General features: G+C 33.9%; 1 protein-coding gene across 1 annotated transcript; it reads left to right on the forward strand.

The window, feature by feature from the left end:
• Positions 1–816: 816 nt before the first annotated feature.
• Positions 817–12234, forward strand: LOC120090686 (secreted RxLR effector protein 161-like). Its single transcript, XM_039048405.1, has 4 exons — positions 817–897; positions 5641–5704; positions 5790–5854; positions 11731–12234. The coding sequence occupies exons 1-4, from the start codon at positions 817–819 to the stop codon at positions 12232–12234; spliced, it is 714 nt and encodes a 237-aa protein (XP_038904333.1).
• The last annotated feature ends 2214 nt before the right edge of the window (positions 12235–14448 follow it).

Genomic DNA, 14448 nt, shown 5'->3' on the forward strand with positions numbered 1-14448 from the left:
TGAAATACTAAATTCAATGTTTGGTTACTAGACATTGCAAATGAGCCAGGTGACAAAATTTCAGAAGAAAGACTTGTTGAGAAGGTGCTTATGTCTTTACCTAAGAAATTTGACATGAAAGTTACTGCAATCAAGGAAGCTCAAAACATAATAAAGTTGAAATTAGATTAATTATTTGGCTCCTTGCTCACCTTTGAGATGTCTATGGATGGGAAACCTAAAAAGAAGAATAAGGGAATTGCCTTACAATCTTTAGTTATAGATGAACCTAATGACCCTGACAGAGAATATGAGTATTCCCTTGTTGTCTTTTTCATTACTTTCAAAATAATTCAATTGTGTTCTCAAACGATTTTGAAAGAAGCCGGGCAATTTTAATTCTAAAACGTATAAGTCTTATGGCTCTCTTTCTCTTAAGCAAGTCAAAGTTCAAAGTAGTAAGAAGGCAGCTAATAAGTCAAGGGCTTTAAATTCCCAAAAAGAAAAGTCCTTCAAATGTAGAGAATGTGAAAGCTATGGACACTTTCAAGTAGAATGTCTTAATTTCTTAAAGAATCAGGGTAAAAGTTATGTTTTAACTCTATATGATGATGAGTCCGAAGATATTAGTGACTTAGAAGATGATGTCAAAGTACTTACTAGTAACATCGCATCTGACACCTCGTCATGTGAGATTTTTTAGTATTATGTGTATGTAAAAAATGTTCACGACACTGTCAAAGATGGGTCTACCGATCCTTCATATCAAGCTCTTTTTACCAATGGCAAGATGATCTGGAAGTTCTTGTTGTGCAAAAAGAAATAATTGAGACTTTGATGGCTGACAACCACAGACTTATGGCTACTACTAAAAATATAAAGCGTGAACTTAATCAGGTTAGAGCTAAGAAAGACTCTGTACGTAAAAATGTTAGAATGTTGAAATTGTTGACAAAGGGAAAGACAGCTAGTGATCATTTTGGGCTAGGTTTTTCAAAAGGTGAAAGTTAGCATACTAAACAATATCAGTTCAAAGGGAAGTAAAAGATTAAGTCTGTCAAAGCTCATAATCCAAAGTCTTATTGCTTTATAGGTACATCCTCCAACAATTCAACTAGAGAAGTCAACCAAATTTACAAACCAAGATAGATTTTTCACTTTTGTGGAAGATTGAGCCACAAACATCTTTTTTGCTATCAATTATTAAAAGTGTTTCACAACTCCACAAGCTCAGTCAAGGCTCCTTACTTCTCTTGAAACGAATATCAAAGAGAGCCAAAACTAAAATAGATTTGAAGAGTGAGGAATGTTTAGAATAAATGCAATGTTAAACTGATATCCCTCAAATCTTCTGCTAAGGGAGATTGGTACTTTGATAGTAGGAGTTCTAGACACATGACTGGTGAAAAGAACTACATGTATGACCTCAAATTTGTCAGCTAAGGAAAGGTCACTTTTGGAGATGATGCTTCTGGTAAAATCATTGGGGAAAGGAAACTTAACTACCCAGGTCTTCCATCCTTTAATGATGTAATGTTGGTTGAAGGGTTCACTACCAATCTTATTAACATTAGTCAATTATGTGATCAAGGTCTGAACGTGAGATTTACAAAAGATAAGTGTTGTCATAGATAATGTTAAAGCTCTTGTTATGACCGATACACGTTCATCTGATAATTTTTATCTGTGGAATCCCGACAATAATGCTTCGTAGGTTTGTCATCTCTCACGACAAAATTAAGCAAGCCTATGGCATAAATGCCTAGGCTATGTGAGCATGAAGACGATTCAAAAGGCACTAGCTAAATATATTATATCTGTTAGGATTCATGTCCTAAATCTTGTACTCTGTGTAAATTTGTAAACAAATTATATAAACAAAGTGTTTATTTAATGAATAATGTATTCTACTATTTGCATAATTAAAAATTTAATAAACTAAGATCCAAGGTCATTTAATGTAACTTGAACAGTATGTGGTTGACATACAACTGGATCGTGTTCAAGGAATAACCTGAAAGATCTATAGTATATGGATAGGTTGGGTACCTTATCCTGTTAACACTATGGATACAGCCCACAACCCACTTTGTAAAGTTACAACTGTTGTAAGTATTACAAACAATTTGATCCAAATCATTCATGCAATGACATGGAAGTGGGGGCATCCTATATAGTGGGTCTGTATAAGACCGAACCACGAAATATAATCTCTCTTTATAATACCGTTAATTAAAGTGATTTATATTTCAAACGATAACCATGTAATTCGATCCTAATCCTGAGTAAGTTATGAACTTCTGTTTATAAAAGTTGTTCTTTGATTTGTATAGAGGAAAATGACCTTAGCTGTCAACTCAATATGCCTACCATTTTAGGGATGATACTGAGTGAGAAGCTGGAAACATAGCTTCACAAGATGGAATTCATTGCTTTCCAAATTAAGGAAAATAGATAAATTATTCCCTTAAATGCTGACTCTGGGACTTGAACAATAAGGTCTCACCCTCTCACTGGCACAGAAGGGACTTTGTTTATGTTTGGATCATAAACAAAAGTGTTCATTAAAGGATCAGTGGTACTTAAGGTACAAGATGTAATTATAAGGGTAAAACAGTCATTTGACCTAGCTTTGATTATGAAAAATTCATGAAAGATTGACTTAAAAAATATGGTTAATTCAATGGACAAATAAATATACAGCTGTTCATAGGAGTGTAACTATGGTTTTAGTGGAGTGCCCCGTAGTTAATGAATGATAATTAACTTAATTAAAAAGTTTAATTAATTAATCATGAATCTTTAGAGCTTATAACTGCAAGTTCATTAGGTCCCTCCACTAGCTCACAAATGAATTAAATAAGGATTTTAAGATGGAAAGAATTTGAAGAGTTCAAATTATTGTAAAGGGAACTAATTGTATATGATACAAAAATAATACAATGCTAATTGCATATGATACAATTAATATACATTATAATATTTTGGATTAGATTCAAATTAAGCTATAACATGAAAGTGTTAATATATGAATAAGATTCAAATATTAAATTAATAAAGATTAGATTCATATTAAAACTATAGGTTATAATTGATAGAATATATTAACATGCAGCGGAGAAAATCATAATCAATAAGCATTCTAATTATACTTAATTTGAGTTTAAAACATGCTTCAAAGTAACTATTATAGAAGAGGGTTTGCTGACACAATATCTTTGATGAATCCTCTTCAACACCAGCTGAGTTACATGTAAAAGTGCTTTAATTTACAAGTAGACCACCACGAAGATCTTCTCCACTATTCTCTTTCAAGGATTGTGTGATGGAAACACTAAATTGAGTTAGATATAATGAAGATATGAAGAGGGTTTGGAGGGTTTCGATTTCTGTAGAGTTCATGAAGGAGTTCTTGAGAGCTTAATTACATTATTAAGCCCAGCACTTTAATTTATAAAGCTTTCATCATGCAAATTCATAGCTTGCATGAAGGTCGGCTCCTACTTCATGGAAAAAATAGAATTGGGTCAATAAGGTGCCTTACACCATAGTAAAGACTTCCAACTTTTGGAAACCTCCACTTTGAAATTTCAAAATCTGTATTAAAAAATGATTTCTAAAACCATTTTTCAAATAAACCTACTTTATTTTTTCTAATACTTATATATATATATATTAATTCAATTAATTAATTTTTAAATAAAACTAATTAATTAAACCTTTTAATTAATTTTGTAAATTTAACATCTAATGACCAATTCCATTATAATGAAATTAATTTTATACAATTAATATTTAAACCATATTTTAAACATTAATTGATTCTCCAAATTCATTTAATTTCGATAAAATTAAACATTTCAATTGTATCAAATACAATAAATAGAAACCCTAAGTGAATTTGAACATTTCAAATTCTAAACCATAATTTCAAATCTCATCAAGATTACTCAATTTTACTAATCCAAATTACGAGCTAGTAGAGGGACCTTATGAACCTAAAGTTCATGAGCTCCAACGATTTATAATTAATTGGTTAAACTCTTTAAACCGAATTAATTAATATTCGTTAATTACCAAGACATTCCACTATAGCTGATAGTTGCACTCTCTTCACTGTAGATATATATTTTGTCCATTTTAACCATAATCAGTAAGTCAATCTTTCACATATCATTCGTATTTACAAGTGGGTCAAGATTACCGTTTTACCTGTATAAATACATCTTGCACCTTAAGCTCCTACTGATCCTCCATTAAACAATTGATTTATAGTCCAACTTATAAATCATAACCCTCTCTTCCATGAGAGGGCAGGACCCATTGTTCAAGACAAGACATCAATGCTTGAGAGAACAACTCATCTGCTAACCCTAAATCGAGTAGGAGTGAATTTCATATTGCAAAGCTATGTCCCCAGCTATCGTCCGCTCTTATACCCAAAATGGGAGGCTTATCGAGCAATGTTGTTAAACTACTCTCACCTATGTAGATCAAAGGATAATCCCGAATAAACAAGAGTTTAGAGTTAGTTTTGGATTAAGATCGAGTTACCCTAGGTCATTCAGTTTGAGATAATCAGTTATAAAGAAAAGTGACTATTTCAAGGTTCGACCTTATGCAAACTCGTGCATCAAGTATTTCATGAAACACCATCGAGTATGCCATCAAGTATTCCATTGAGCATCGAGTATCTGGCAGAAATTTGAATTTCTAGTTCCTGCTTCTTCGACCTTCTTCACTTATTTCTTCAATTATATCCTATTTGCAACTCTAATGAATCCAAACGAATTACATACACTTAATGAAACACCCCGCACAATTTTATAATGTAATTTCAATAACTTTATTATTTAGAATTTTAGTAATTGTTATTAGTTGGAGAGCATTTTTGGAATTTTGGACTTTAAGTATAAGTGTGGGAATTTAATTGTTGGTGTGAAATTATTCAATTTCAAATTCAATTTGAAAATTAATGGCAGGAATTAATTTTCTTTTAAAACGGAAAGAAATTTAATAGTATAAAGTGGAATAAGGAAAGGAATTAAATATAATTATACTTATTTCCTTTTTTAATTATTATTTTTTTTTTAAATCAAACCTTTTCTCCTTCTTCATCTCGCAAAAGAAACCCCCCACCCTCATTTTTGAACCTTCTAACGCTGCCTCCCTCACTGCCCAAACTCCAATCGTTTGTCGCTCGTTTTCGATTCTTCCCTTCGGCCACCATAGACCTCGCCGTGCAACCTCCCCCCACCCTCCTCTGTCCAGCATCTGTGTCGCGCCACCACCTTCTTCGAGCTCAAACCGGAGGAGCGGTCCGTCTAAGTCATGTCGCCGCTCTCTTCGAGCCCGAACCGAAAGAGCCGTCGTTCGTAGCCGTGTGCCACTCCTTCGTACATCCCTGCAAACCCTCGCGCCACCGGTCCGCCGTCGTAGATCTGTCCAATGGATTGCTCGAGTTTCTGTCACGGGGCCGCCACTCAACTTCCTTCGCCAGTTTCTGCCGCCGACTCTTGGTTTTGAACAGATCTTGGATTTAGGTAAGGTCAATGTTGTGAGATGGATTTCTTGAAGGATTTTGACACCCATTGATTATTGGATTAAATAATCATTTAATTCATGTTTTTAAGGTTCTAAGTCGGTGTTCGTTGGAATTAGAATCTATTAGGAGGAGATTTTGGAGTCGAGATCTTAGGAGTGGTTATTGATCAAGTTTATTGGGGTAAGCTTTTGGGTATTTTGGATTTGAATCTGAGCTTTCACAATTATTGTTGGGTTGAAATTTAATGGTTGTATTCGTATGTTAGGGTCATTACTTCAAACCGTTGTCATCGTTTGGTTGTCTGATTTTATCTGTGGATTTTCGATTAAGGTAAGTAATCTTACTACTGGAACTGCCCAGGGGCCAAGCTTTAGATGTATGCTAGCATAATAAATGTATGTTATGGCAGAATGTTAGCATGATAAATTGATAGTATGATCTGAATCAAAGTACGTTTTAGTACGAGACCTGAATTATTTAAATATGCATATAGACACTTGAATGCTAGTATGAGATGGTATGTGCTTCCATATGATTGTATTTCATCTGATGAGGTTGAGGTATACATATATGTTATAGAATTATGATGTTGAGGTATGCATGTATGTTGTAGAACCATGATGTTGAGGTATATGTGTATGTGGTAGAGCCATGATGTTGAGGATTATATGTATGTTATAGATTCGTATGGTGATGATTATGATGTTGAGGCTGTGCAAATGTCCTTTCTGATTAGTTAGATGCCCATTAGATTTGTGTTTCCTTCGAGATTCACCAGTTTGTGTTTCCTTCGGGATTCACCAGTTTGTGCTTCCTTCGGGATTCACCAGTTTGTGCTTCCTTCGGGATTCACCAGTTTGTGCTTCCTTCGGGATTCACCAGTTTGTGTCTCCTTCGGGATTCACCAGAGGTAGTGGCCATACTTAACTACAGTAGGATATGACTCAGTCCCCTTCTTATGTCATGTGTATATGTGCCAGAGGTGGGTATCTAGAGGACATAGATGCCCAGCCTGATCCCAGTAGTGGGGTTACTTACTGAGTATTTTATACTCATTCTTTCTCATGTTGTTGTTTCAGGTAAGGGTAAAGATGCACCGACTATGGACAAGCAAAATTCGTGATCGAGCCACTGGGACTAGTTTTTACGCTTCCGCATTATGAGATTTAGAGTTCTTTTCATGTTTGTCTTAATGTTTAGTTTTGATGTTTGAAACTTATTAATAAGAATTGTTTTTCATATTTATTTATTAACCTTTATGATTTATGGGTACCCTATTATTGTTTTTAATATTTGCATTTAATAAAGAACTTTTGAACTCCCCTTATCTATTTAGCATTTATTTCATCATAAAAGAGTGTCGTTTTGAGTTCCATGCATGCATGTATTTTAGTAACGGCCTAACTTAAGTCCTAGGGGGTCAGGTCGTTACACTTAAACACACATTAACGCCTATCAAACAAGAACCAATTACAAGAGTTACAGCATAATTAAAAAGATTCAAATGCCAAAACATTGAAAAAACCATATCAGTTCACCATTTTCATACAGTTTATGAAGAATACCCACCAAACTCAAATTAACGATAATTGAGTGCTTAAATCATGCTCCGATACCAATTGATAGAGTATATTAACATGCAATAGAGAAAATCATAATCAATAAGAACTCTAATTATATTTAATTTGAGTTTAAAACATGCTTCAAAGTAACTATTACAAAAGAGTGTTTGTTGAACACAATACCTTTGATGAATCCTCTTCAACACCAGCAGAGTTCCACGTAAAAGTGCTTCAATCTACAAGTAGACCACCACGAAGATCTTCTCTACTATTCTCTTTCAAGGATTGTGTGATGAAAACATTAAATCAAGCTGGATATAATGAAGATATGAAGAGGGTTTGGAGGGTTTCGATTTCTGCAAAGTTCTTGAAGGAGTTCTTAAGATCTTAATCACATTATTCAGCCCAGCACTTTAATTTATAAAGCTTTCATCATGAAAATTCAAAGCTTGCATGAAGGCCAGATCCGACTTCATGGAGAAAATGGAATTGGGTGAATAAGGTACCTTGCACCATAGTGGAGATTTCCAACTTTTGATCGATTTTTTCGGGTCATCAGATTTTTTGAATACCCCCAGTATAGGACATTCCCAAAAATCTCCACTTGGACTAACACTCCAGTGAGATAAACATATAAATATATAATATGTTGAGAAATACACAGAGAAAAATACAAGAAGCTAGGGCATCTAAAATACCCTTTGACATTCTCCCACTTGCCCTTGATTATGTTTACAGTTTTTAGTTGCATTAACCACAAAAGATTAAACTAACAAACCATTTTGGGGATTCGTCTGATTGAGATGTTGGGAACATAGCTACACAAGATGGAATTCACTCATTTCCCGAAGCAGGGGTAAGTACATAAATTGCTCCTTTAAGGGTTGATTCCGGGTATTGAACAATATGATGCCACACTCTCTCCTAGCCCAAGAGGGGTTTAAGCATAGTAGGACTATGATCTATTGTTCATAAGAGGAATCAGTGGTACTTAAGGAGTTAGATTTAACTATAGGGGCAAAACAGTAATTTGACCTAGTTGTACTTATGAGAATTTGTGAAGGGTCATCGTACTGTTGATTGGTTATATTCAATAGACATAGAAATATATCTGTAGTGTGAATAGTGCAGCTATCAGTCTTTAGTTGAATGCTTGACAGTTAATGGAAGGCGGATAATGTAATTAAAGAGTTTAATTAATTATTCACGTACCGTGGAGCTTCAAGCAACAGGTTCATAAGATCCTCTTGGTAGCTCAAACGGATTTAGTTGAGAATCAGTTTTTGGGTTAATTTGAATTGTTCAAATTAACAAGAGGGATTTAATTATATATGATATAATTGGTATAATGTATTTCATACATTATAGTTTGATAGAGGAAATAAATATTTGAATGAGATTCAAATATATTTTTTATGAATGTGATTCATAGTTGTTAAATTTAATATAAATATGATTTATATTAAATGTCATAAAGCAGAGAAAAGAAACTATAGTTTATATTGCATATGATACAATATTAAAACTGTGGGTTATATGTTATATTTGGTATAACATAGAGTTTAATATAAATATAATATGATAAGTTAGTTATCATATTTATTTATATTATTTTATTATTTTTGAATAATAACTACCCTCTTTTCTCTTCAAACACTTTAGTGGGTGGTTATTGTTTTTTGTGGCAAGAAGAATAAAAGAAAAGTGTTTTCTCTTCTTCCTTCTACGACTTACATTGTGATTGCTAAACGATTTAGATTTCAGAAACATTTGTATGTTGTCTCAATCTTCTTCCTCCAAACTCAATTTATCCCTCCTAACCAAAATAGTTAAAGCCCACCACTCCTGGGTTCTCACCCTCAGAATACCAAAGGTTCATTGTGGTTGTGTCTTTGTTTGGTTTGAGAAGTTCTTGAAGAAGGTCTTCAAGGGTTGCTGTATTCGTGACTATTCGAGGGAGTTACACAAAGAAAAGTTCTTCAAGGGTAATGTATATTGAAACCTTTATTTCTTGTTTAAGCATGCTGTAATTTATTTTGAATGCATATCTTGTATGTTTATTGTAAATTATGTTTTCAATAAAAATGGAATTTGGACGATCCGCTTCCGCTCAAGGATCTCCTTCAATACGAGTTCCTTCATCGAGTGCCATCAAGTATGGCATCGTGCATCGAGTATTTCATGAAACACCATCAAGTATGCCATAGTGTATTCCATCGAGCATCGAGTATCTGGTAGAAATTTGAATTTCCAATTCCTGCTCCTTCGACCTTCTTCACTTCTTTCTTCAATTACATCCTAATTACAACTTTAATGACTCCAAACGAATTACATACACTTAAACACACATTAACGCCCATCAAACATGAGCCAATTACAAGAGTTACAAAATAATTGAAAAGATTCAAATGCCAAAACACTAAAAAAAACCATATCAGTTCACCACTTTCGTACAGTTTATGAAGAACACCAACTAAACTCAAGTTAACGACAATTGAGTCCTTAAATCATACTCTGATACCAATTGATAGAGTATATTAACATGCAGCAGAGAAAATCAGAATCAATAAACACTCTAATTATACTTAATTTGAGTTTAAACATGCTTCAAAGTAACTATTACATAAGAGGGTTTGTTGAACACAATACCTTTGATGAATCATCTTCAACACCAGTTGAGTTCCACGTAAAAGTGCTTCAATCTACAAGTAGACCACCATGAAGATCTTCTCTACTATTCTCTTGCAAGGATTGTGTGGTGGAAACACTAAATTGAGCTGGAAGTATATAAGATATGAAGAGGGTTTGAAAATTTCTGCAGACTTTCTAATGAAGTTCTTAGTGAGCATGTATCATAATTCAATTCAGCACTTCAATTTATAGAGCTTAGACCATGCAAATACATGGTTTGCATGAAGGGCAGCTCCTACTTGATTGAGAAAATTGAGAAATGAATAAGACGGCTGAAGATGTAGTGGAGATTTCCAACATTTTGGAAATCTTCACTTTGAAAACCATTTTCAAAAATGATTTTCATAAAATGTTTTCAAAAACAAATTATGTCAACCAAACATATTTAATTAGTTTTATAAAATTAATTCACATAATTAATTTTTAAATAAAACTAATTAATTAAACCTTTTAATTGAATCTGAGCCCGAATCTTCAATGATTGATTTAATATCTAATATAAAACTAATAAAAACCAATTCCATCAAAATGAAATTAATTTAATTAATATTTAAATCATATTTAAACATTAATCATTTCTCCAATTTCATTTAATTTCGATAAAATTAAACTTTTAATTGTATCGAATACGATAAATATAAACCCTAATTGAATTTGAACATTTCAAATTCTAATCCTTAATTTTAAATCTTATCAAGATTACTCAATTTACTAATCTAAATTATGAGCTAGTAGAGGGACTTTATGGACCTATAGATCATGAGCTCCAATAACTTGTAATTAATTGGTTAAACACTTTAAACCGAATTAATCACTATACGTTAACTACCAAGGCATTCCACTATAGCTCGATAGTTGCACTCTCCTCACTGTAGATATATTTCTGTCCATTTTAACCATAATCGGTAAATCAATCCTTCACAGGTTGTTTGTATTTACAGCTGGGTCAAAGATTACCATTTTACCCCTGTAAATACATCTTGCTCCTTAAGATCCCACTGATCCTCCATTGAACAATTGATTTATAGTCCAACTTATAAATCATAACTTTCTCTTCCAAGAGAGGTCAGGGCCCCATTTTTCAAGACAAGGTATTAGGGCTTAAGAGAAAAACCCATCTGCTAACCCTAAATCGGGTAGGAGTGAATTTCATATTGCAAGGTTATGTCCCCAACTATCTATCTGATCTTATCCCCAAAATGGGAGGCTTATTGAGCAGTGTTGTTGGACTACTCTCACCTATGCATATCAAATGATAATCTTGAATAAATAGAAGTTCATATTTAGCTTAGGATTAAAATCGAGTTACCCTAGGTCATTCAATTTGAGATAGTCAGTTTTAACAATAAACTGTTGTTATAAAGAAAAGTGACTATTTCGAGGTCCAGACTTATGAAAACTCATTGCATAGGATGCCCCCACTCATATGTCTCTACATGAATGAGTTTTGGATCACATTATTTGTATCAGTATACAAGATGGGTCACATCCAATAGTGTCACTAGGATGAGGTACCCAATCTCATCCGTATACTTATAGACCATTTTGATTACATATTAAAACTTGATCCATTTTTATGTCACTACATGATAGTTAAAACATTCATGTTATAGTCATGGATTCGTTTATTGGATTTTCGTAGAAGGATGCAATATCAATAGTAATTTACTGAATAAAAACTCAACAATATTTTTATTGATAAATATAATATGTAAACAGCATTTACGAACTGCGAGTTTAGGCCATTCCCAAATGTTTCACCTCTCCTGTTGAAACAAGAAATGTCAAAGAAGCTCTTGAGGATGAATGTTGAGTTAATGCCATGCAAAAAGAGATTGTAGGACTCTTTGTAAAACAAATGCATAAAGAATTCAAAATGAGCATGGTAGGAAACTGACCTATTGTCTGGGGTTTCAAATCAAATAATTGAATGAGGGCATTTTTATCTCTCAGAGTAAATATGCCAAGAATATTGTTGAGAAGTTTGGCCTTGAAAAGGCTAGTATCAAACGAACTTCTGCCCTCACACATGCTAAAATTTTAAAAGACTCAAGTAGAACTCAAGTTGATGAGAGTCTGTACAGGAGAATCATTGGAATTTTGCTCTATTTAACAGCTAGCAGACCTGACATTGTGTTTGTTGTTGCTATTTGTGCTAGATATCAGTTCAGTCCCAAAACTAGCCACCTGCTTAATGCTACAAGAATAATCAAGTACATCAGTGGCACTAATGATTACGATTTGTTATTCATATTTGATACAAGTAGCTCTCTAGTTGGCTATTGTGATACTGGTTGTGCTAAGAGCTTTGAAGACAGGAAAAGTACATCTAAAGATTGCTTCTTTCTAGGCAACAACTTGATTTCGTGGTTTAGCAAGAAACGAAACTGTGTTTCTTTGTCAACAGCTAAAGCTGAATACATTGCTGCAGGGAGTAGTTTCACTCAGCTGATATAGATGAAACAGATATTACAAGAGTATGATGTCCCATAAGATGTCATGACTCTTTACAGTGACAACATGAGTGCGATCAATATATTAAAAAAAATCCTATTCAGCACAGTCGTACTAGGCATATTGACATACGATCCCACTTTATTCGTGACCTTGTTGAGAGTAAACAAAGTGTGTTAGAACACATCAATACAAAAAAAAAAAAAAAAAAAAAAAAAAAAAAAAAACATATCGCAGACATTTTTATGAAGGCTTTAAAGTTATCCAGTTCGAGGCCCTAAGATCAGCTTTGGGTCTATGTGTCTTGAAGGCATAACAATTAATCCAGTGAGTCAGTCTAAGGTGGAACTTGGGCCATCAAGTTTGCAAGCCCTAGTGGATATTCACATTTATAACCATCTTAATGGCGATTGTTGAGGGCTCAAGGAAGTTTAACTATGTTTTAATTTCAAATTTTCTTTTGAATTTGAATTGTGGGCAGTTGTTTCGTGACAGGTTTTCTCGAAAAATTGTGGGTTCTCGTCTTGCTCAACTGTCTCTCTTCAAGCTTAGTGAGATTTCTTGTTATGGGAAGTTCGTTCTAATGGTGAGAACCAGAAAAGGAACACATACCTCGGACAATAAGATGGTGAGGATTAAAAAAATCATGCTAAAAAGGATGTTCCACCGTCAGTCACAAACAAATATAGAGTTCGATTTTGAGGACTTCCAGCTTCGCATAAACAAATTAGGGTTCCTTCTTCTTCAACTAAACAAAGGTGTTCTGATGTCAGACCTACTATTGAGACAAAAGAGAAGGAAAAGTTTAGTACCCCTACTCTAACAACGACTGATCTTTTAGGATCTGGTGTAGAAATTTATCTTGATAAAGAAAAATCCACTTCAAATGATTCTCCAAGACACATGCATGAATACATTGCCTTGCCTAAAAATCCTAAAGATATTATTGAATCGTCTACTAATGTTCAAGAAGAAGTTAGGGTTCCTGAGAGTAGGATAGTTGCTGATGATAACGCTGCCTCTGTTTCTAGTAATGTTGAGTCAAATTTACCCGAATCTGATGTGATTGTGGAAAAAATTATTGGTGCTCCTGAGTCTACTTTGACAAAAAAAGAGAAGGTAGTCTTGTGTCTGATGAAAATGCCTTAAATGAATTTCTTGATAAAGTGGTCTCTAAAACTATTGTTTCTATATTCACATTTCCTTTGACTAATGTTTTTGAAAATGTTGTTGATGATATGAATGTTCAAAGAAGTGTTCTTAATGAATCCGTGCAACCTGGTGTGGAGGGTGTTTATGCCTATCTTGAGAAAACTGTTATGATTGAACCAAGAACTGTGAATGATGATCTTGTTGATGGTACGATAGCTACTAAAAATTATGAGGATTTAAATGTTGTGATCTTGTCTGATATTGAACCTGATACTAGTGAACAGAAATCTGATAAAGCCACTAGCTTTACGAATGTTTATGATGAAGATGTTGATGATAATACTCCCCTAGCTGAGCTTCACTTAAAGAGAATTGAGGAAAATGTTGAAGTTGATGTTAATGTTTCTCCAGAGACATCAGAAAGTAGTTCTGAAAAGTCTCCTCTTGAGGAGGATTTAGGGCTTACGAAACAGCTCTAATAATGTGACACTGGAAATGTCATGTTGCTCATGCTACAACAAAAGGAAGAGGAAAACAGACTGCTAGTTCAAATGTTTCTCCTGTACCCTTGGTTGGAGTGTCTTTCCATAGCGAAGAGGATGTTAGTTTGTAGAACCACGTGATGAAGAGAAACATTGTGGATGAAAAGGACCTATTGGAATGCACTCAGGAATATATAGATCTCATGGAGTTGCTTTTGGCTGTAGGTTTAGAAAGAACTGTGTTGAATTTGGGGCCTTATTATTCCCAACTTGTTTGAGAATTTATTGTGAATTTGACATTAGAATTTGTTGATCCTGCCAGTCCAAATTTCTAGAAAGTTCATATTAGACGTCATTTTTTTTTCATATCTCTTGCCTTAATCATTCAGTTTCTACATAGAAATATGTCAAAAAACGTGATAGAATAATGTCCATCCTTGAGGGACTTGGGGTTTGAGTTAACGGGTGGTGTCCGTTCTTCATGGCCTAAGAAGGAACAGTTGCCTAATGTTGTGCTAAGCATGAAGTATACCCTTCTCCACATGATTGGAATCTCAAACTGTGCCCCTCATCTCATAAGTCA

This window comes from Benincasa hispida, chromosome 11 (assembly GCF_009727055.1).
Source record: "Benincasa hispida cultivar B227 chromosome 11, ASM972705v1, whole genome shotgun sequence".
Taxonomy (NCBI): domain Eukaryota; kingdom Viridiplantae; phylum Streptophyta; class Magnoliopsida; order Cucurbitales; family Cucurbitaceae; genus Benincasa; species Benincasa hispida.

Excerpts from the sequence above, each read along its gene's own strand:
- LOC120090686 (XM_039048405.1), top strand. The coding sequence starts at position 817 with ATGGCTGACAACCACAGACTTATGGCTACTACTAAAAATATAAAGCGT. Across the intron at positions 898-5,640 it reads TTAGAGCTAAGAAAGACTCT|AATCTATTAGGAGGAGATTT; the intron begins GTACGTAAAAAT and ends CGTTGGAATTAG. Across the intron at positions 5,705-5,789 it reads TATTGATCAAGTTTATTGGG|GGTCATTACTTCAAACCGTT; the intron begins GTAAGCTTTTGG and ends TTCGTATGTTAG.